This window comes from Triticum dicoccoides, chromosome 7A, assembly GCF_002162155.2.
Source record: "Triticum dicoccoides isolate Atlit2015 ecotype Zavitan chromosome 7A, WEW_v2.0, whole genome shotgun sequence".
Lineage (NCBI taxonomy): Eukaryota > Viridiplantae > Streptophyta > Magnoliopsida > Poales > Poaceae > Triticum > Triticum dicoccoides.
Genome location: NC_041392.1, coordinates 720741568 through 720748232, shown reverse-complemented (window position 1 = coordinate 720748232; position 6665 = coordinate 720741568). Strand labels below are relative to the sequence as shown.

The window sequence follows — 6665 nt, the reverse complement described above, 5'->3', positions numbered from 1 at the left end:
GGAGTGCTGTAGCATGTTGTTTTTGATGCATTTAGATGGCTACTTGCTGTTTATCGCAGTCCGGTGTCATATTTGTTTTGCTTGCCATTTCCAAACCGTGCATCCGATTCCGGTGATCTTTATGTCGATTTCGACCGAAATCAACTCCCCTTTCCAGTGGCACACTTGAATTTCCACGTTGAGGCCAGGTTCTATCATTCATTTGCAAATCATGCATATGCATCACATATCGCATCCCGCATATCATACCATGTTTGCATCATGTTGCTTGAGCATTGCACGTGGTTGATTGTGTTCCCTTTTGCTTGTTGTTCTTGTTTGGGTAGAGCCAGGAGACGAGTACGTGAATGAGGAGCCCGTTGAGTACACTTACGAGGATCAAGGCAACTCTGAGAACTTTGCAGGCAAGATGACCATACCCTCGAAATCACTTCTATCTTTGCTTGCTAGATGCTCACTCTTTTGCTATGCCTATGCTACGATGCCTATCACTTGCCTATCATGCCTCCCATATTGCCATGTCAAACCTCTAACAAACCATGTCCTAGCAAACCGTTGTTTGGCTATGTTACCGCTTTGCTCAGCCCCTCTTATAGCGTTGCTAGTTGCATGTGAAGATTGGAGATCGTTTCTTGTTGGAACATGTTTATTGTTGGGATATCACAGCATTATCTTGTTTATCTTAATGTACCTATATACTTGGTAAAGGGTGGAAGGCTCGGCCTTATGCCTGGTGTTTTGTTCCACTCTTGCCGCCCTAGTTTCCGTCATATCGGTGTTATGTTCCCGGATTTTGCGTTCCTTACACGGTTGGGTTATAATGGGAACCCCTTGACAGTTCGCCTTGAATAAAACTCTTCCAGCATGGCCCAATGTTGATTTTACCATTCGCCACCTAGCCTCTTTTTCCCTTGGGTTCCGCGGACTCAAGGGTCATCTTTATTTAAACCCCCGGGCCAGTGCTCCTCTGAGTGTTGGTCCAACCTGTTAGCTGCCGGTGGCCACCAGGCGCAACTCTGGGCTGGCCTACCGGAACCTTGGACAATCCGGTGTGCCCTAAGAACGAGATATGTGCAGCTCCTATCGGGATTTGTCGGCACATTCGGGTGGCTTTGCTGGTTTAGTTTTACCATTGTCGAGGATGTCTTGTAACCGGGATGCCGAGTCTGATCGGATTGTCTTGGGAGAAGGAATATCCTTCATTGACCGTGAGAGCTTGTGATGGGCTAAGTTGGGACTCCCCTGTAGGGATTTGAACTTTCGAAAGCTGTGCCCGCGGTTATGGGCAGATGGGAATTTGTTAATGTCCGGTTGTAGATAACCTGAAACTTAACTAAATTAAAATGCATCAACCGCGTGTGTAACCGTGAGGTCTCTTCTCGGGGGAGTCCGGGAAGTGAACACGGTGTTGGAGTAATGCTTGACGTAGGTTGTTCTAGGTTCACTTCTTGATCATAGTTTGTCGCTTATGCCTTTGCCTTCTCTTCTCGCTCTCTTTTGCGAATATGTTAGCCACCATATATGCTAGTCGCTTGCTGCAGCTCCACATCATACCTTTACCTTACCTATAAGCTTAAATAGTCTTGATCGTGAGGGTGTGAGATTGCTGAGTCCCCGTGACTCACAGATTACTTGCAAAACCAGATGCATGGACCGATGATACCGTTCCAGATGATATGACCGAGCTCAAGTGGGAGTTTGATGAAGACTCTCGGCGTTACTACGTGTTTTTCCCAGATGATCAGTAGTGGTGCCCAGTTGGAGCGATCGGGGACTTTGTCGCATTTGGGGGTTAATCTTTATTTTGGTTCCGTAGTCGGACCTTGAGTGTAATGGATGAATGTAATGACTTATTTATGTATTTGTGTGACGTGGCGAGTGTAAGCCAACTATGTATCTTTCCTCTTTATTTATGTACATGGGTTGTTTGCGAAGATTACCTCACTTACGACATTGCTTTCAATGCGGTTATGCATCTAAGTCGTGCTTCGACACGTGGGAGATATAGCCGCATCGAGGGCGTTACACCTTTTTTGTTTTTAATTTTTTTATAGATTTTGTAAAGAAAAGTCTACCTATTCGTGAATTTTTTCTCAATTGTTTTGCATTAATTTATTTTTTAGGATTAAGAAAAATGCTACCTATTCTTGAAGTTTTCCTCAATTTTTTTGCATTAATGTTGTAAAAATAGTTTGCCTACCTTGCAGATTTTGCAGGTTTTTGGTTTTTTATTTTGTAGTTTTTCTTTATTTTCTGTTTCTTTTTTCGTTTTTCTTTTCTTCCTTTTTCATTTTTATTTCCCATTAATTTATCTTTCAAGTTTATTTGTCTGCTTTATTTTTTCATATATCCAATTTTTCAAAAAGTTTTTTTTCAATTTTACAAAACCTGTTCATGTTTTCAAAATTTTGTTCGCATATTGATTTTTTTAAACTTTAAATTTATGTTCTTGTTTCGAAATTTGTTCAAAATTGAAAATGTTAGTGTTTTAATAATTGTTCGGGAAGTTAAGTTTTTTTTTGTATTTTCATTTTTTTTAGAATTTCCAAAAAAGGTTTGCTTTTTGAAAGAAAGTTTTCTACAATACTTGTTGTTTTCGAAAATTGTTCATTCTTTCCAAAAAATCTTCATGTTTTTGGAAAATGATCAAAGTTTAGAAAATAGTTGTGTTTTAAATGAAAATGTTTGCTAATGTACGTCATATTTTATGAAATTTGTTCGTGTTTCAATAAATATCCGTGTTTCAGAAATGATCAGATTTGAAAAGAAGTTCAAGAGTTTCAAAAAAATGTACGAATTTATTTTTTTCCACAAATTTTCCAAAATATTTGCGTTCTAAGAAATGATCCCTTTTTTCAGAAAAATGTTTCAACTTTGTTTTCACGATTTGTTGCTGCTCTTAGCTTCTTTCAATGTTACGCCGCCTAAATAGTCACAAGCACTTGTTAGTTACATTGGCTATCGGCGAGAGGTGTCCGCTAGTTCGAATCCCCACCTAGCATATTCTTTTTGCGACATATTTCATTGGGCGAACTGGTCATATAACATCCGCCAATGGGCAAGCCCATCGCGGTGTACACAGGCACGTGGGCTATGTAGAGATCTACACCCGTTGATGTGTTTAGGCGGGTTGTAACCCGAAGACGAAGTGAATCTTCTATTGCCTCTAGTATATTGTAATCCTAAATAATATGTAGGATATCCCGAATATGTTTCAAAATTTCTAGAAAATATGGCTAAAATAAGTTGCTACTTCACTAAAAAAGATTAAGCTCTTGCAGTTTTCCAAGGAAAAACTCATGCTATTTGAACAAGTATTATACGTTGAGAATTATGCAATAATAACAATCAGAAACTTGATATCATTATAATGTACAACAAGAGTTTTCTAGATGTGTGGTGCATGAATCAAAAGTTAGGGTATAGATGTATGTATGTGCAGTTTGCTATGAGAAAACCCATCCAAACCCTTCTTCTCCATTGGGGCTATCGACTTCACCCTGTCTTCAATGCCTCTATCGCCTTCTGTATCTCCAAGGACATTGCCGAGTCTACGCTTCCCGACGATATCTTTCGGTGCGCCTTCTGTAGGTGCAGCTTGAGTGAGCTACTGCTGAGGCCAGCATTCTTACCACAAATGGGGCACACTTTCATTGCAGGCCTCTTGTGCTGCCACTCCATGGAGGTTTTACCGTGCAGCTTCTTGTCAAGATCCAGCAAGACTTTGGCAAATCCGTCATTGGGGTGCGCACGTCGGTGCACCTTCTTCAGCATGTTCCATGCTTCTAGAAGAGTACAATTTCTAAACAAACATGAAAGAAATTAAGTCAATGAAACCAACAGAGTAGTAAACTGAAATTTGAGACACTATCATTCTTATGATGTTTCACACATATTTGTATCCCAAGCAAAGCTTGTATTGATTATGTTAAGAATAATTTGGTCATTGATGGTTTTCATCAATTTCTTAACCGGATATTGATATATAAGACTGTCCATAGTAGGAGTAACTTCAGCAGTAACATCGAGTCTAACTCAGCAAATTTGCTTATGTGGCAATGATTTAATGAGGAGAGAGATGAATTGAGTAACATAGCTAGTTACTCATACTATCGGTAACATCACGCATATCAAGACAGGATGAGTCTATAACTTAATAAATGAAGGGTTGTATGACATCCCACATATGTTACTCCCCACTATAAAGGTAGTAACATAGACTAGTAAGATATGAATGTTACTAATCTAAGTTATTCCCCACTATGGGTAGTCTAATGCCTCATCGGTAACTGGAAATAAAAACATTTATTATGCACTCTTACTTTCTAAGCATTAGGTAAGCAAGAACAACAGTTGCACTTCGACTTTTTCCTTCAAAACAATGCACTAGAACTTTGCCGCGTAGGTGCTCAACAAAATCAATGAAATCACATGCATCTTGGAAGACATCAGTGATTTCCGCATTTTCATCATCATTTATCTGTAGAAAAGAAACACAAAGTGTCCCAAAGGAAGCAAGAAAATTAGTTCCTTATTATGGCCGAGAAAACTGTAAAGTGGAGTTCAACCATTTGTTGCATGTAAATGATCTTCCAAAGTTTATTCACAAAATTGTTATATGTACTTACTGAGAAGTTTCGATAGTCAAAAAGGCAAGGCTTCTGAGATTCCGACTGTCCAATTTCATTCGCACACAAGCACAATACATGGGTGATGCCAAGGTGTTGAAGTGTGTATGTCGACTGAGCAGCTAGAGCACCACCAATATACATGTGATCTGTGATCTGAGAAGGACGTTCTGTACTTGCAGCATCAGAAATCAATGATATCCTCTCAAGAAGGTGCTCAAGACGGACCTGAAAACAGAAATTCATATGCTTAGTTGCTACAATAGATAGTTTGTTGCCAGGCAGGCTAGGTAGAATAGGATCACCTTCAACTCATAAGCATCAACAGCAACACTATTATCTATCCCTTCAAAGAAGCCTGTGTTAAAATTGTTGTCATGACACAATTTTACAACATCAGTCCTAAGCATGTCATTCCATTGTTCTATTTCTTTGTTTAACTCACTGTCTACCTGCAAACATAGTATTAAGTGAATACAACCGGGCAATGGTGCATCTATAAGCATCACAACACAACCATCTTTGACAGTGCAACTTATCCTAGCTCGCCTCCTCGACACGATCAAGTCAGGGACTAGGAAATGGGCACCGACATGCGGGAGGGGTCTAGTAGCTTTGCCTCTGGAGCCGAATGTGCCTACCGATTAGAGGTGACATGTTGTAATCATTGGGTGTTGCCGTTCTTAGGACTTGTAAAAACTCCTCTTTCTATCAATGCATCAAGACACAAGTCTATCAAAAATAAAACTCAACCTACATGCACTATCAATTGTTGCAGGTTTATTTAAGAAATTTGAACAACTGAGAACCACAGGAAGGACATGCCTCAAACCTTAGGTTGGGTGAGAAAGCAAGGTGACTATTTATAAATGATGGAGATAACACACCATCAAAGCATTCACACAGAGAAATAGTTATCGAGATACAAACCAACGATATTTATTGTTAATTTTTTATCTAGATGGTTATTTGGTTTTGTACAAGTAATTTTCTAACCTTATGGTATATTATATCATTTCAGCCAAGCATTCAAATAGTGCAAAACAAATAGATACCAACTAGATTATAGTGTATAATCTGTTAAAAATCAATAAGTTTTCCATGAGCACTTCAAAGATGTTAACCTTGGCATACTTGTTAAATTCCTTGAGCTTCATCGTCAATCGTAGACCACGGGATGCATCGCCATTTGCTTTCCAATTCTTGGTCATAAAGCTCTCTCGACAAATAGGAGATGACAGGTCAAAACTATCACGGGATAAGGTACGGGAAGGCCTACGCATATGTCGTGGAACTTCGGAATCACTCAGATCAGTATGTGCCTCTACACGACACAATGGTGAATCAGAATGACCTGCATCTTCCTTGTCAGATTCATTTGAACCTTTATACATAAGATTAAAGAAAATTTTCAATAGAGCATCTAGCTTCTGATAAATCTTATGAATTTAATACTCTAGATGCATGCTGGATAGCGGTGGATGTGTGGAGTAATAGTAGTAGATGCAGGCAGGAGTCGGTCTACTTGTCACGGGCGTGATGCCTATATACATGATCATGCCTAGATATTCTCATAATTATTCACTTTTCTATCAATTGCTCGACAGTAATTTGTTCACCCACCGTAATACTTATGTTATCTTGAGAGAAGCCAGTAGTGAAACCTACGGCCCCCGGGTCTATCTTTTATCATATAAGTTTCCAATCTATTTTATTTTGCAATCTTTACTTTCAATATTTATCATAAAAATACCAAAAATATTATCTTATCATCTCTATCAGATCTCACTCTCGTAAGTGACCGTGAAGGGATTGACAACCCCTTTATCGCGTTGGTTGTGAGGTTCTTATTTGTTTGTTTAGGTACGAGGGACTTGCGTGTGGCCTCCTACTAGATTGATACTTTGGTTCTCAAAAACTGAGGGAAATACTTACGCTACTTTGCTTCATCATCCTTTCCTCTTCAAGGGAAAACCAACGCTATGCTCAAGAGGTAGCAAGAAGGATTTCTGGCGCCGTTGCCGGGGAGTCTACGCA

At 39.4% G+C, this 6665-nt stretch overlaps 1 protein-coding gene across 1 annotated transcript; it reads right to left on the bottom strand.

Moving 5' to 3' along the window:
- Positions 1-3495: 3495 nt before the first annotated feature.
- LOC119334043 (dual specificity protein phosphatase PHS1-like) lies at positions 3496-5839 on the bottom strand. Its single transcript, XM_037606714.1, has 5 exons — positions 5753-5839; positions 4934-5080; positions 4629-4856; positions 4323-4480; positions 3496-3802 (listed from the first exon to the last, which is right to left on the bottom strand). Exons 1-5 carry the CDS (start codon positions 5837-5839, stop codon positions 3496-3498), a joined length of 927 nt encoding a protein of 308 aa, XP_037462611.1.
- Between the last annotated feature and the right edge of the window lie 826 nt (positions 5840-6665).

Coding starts and splice junctions, on each gene's coding strand:
- LOC119334043 (XM_037606714.1), bottom strand. CDS start 5,839: ATGACCAAGAATTGGAAAGCAAATGGCGATGCATCCCGTGGTCTACGA. Junction 5,081..5,752: donor AATTTAACAAGTATGCCAAG/GTTAACATCTTT, acceptor CTATGTTTGCAG/GTAGACAGTGAGTTAAACAA. Junction 4,857..4,933: donor TTGATGCTTATGAGTTGAAG/GTGATCCTATTC, acceptor TTCTGTTTTCAG/GTCCGTCTTGAGCACCTTCT.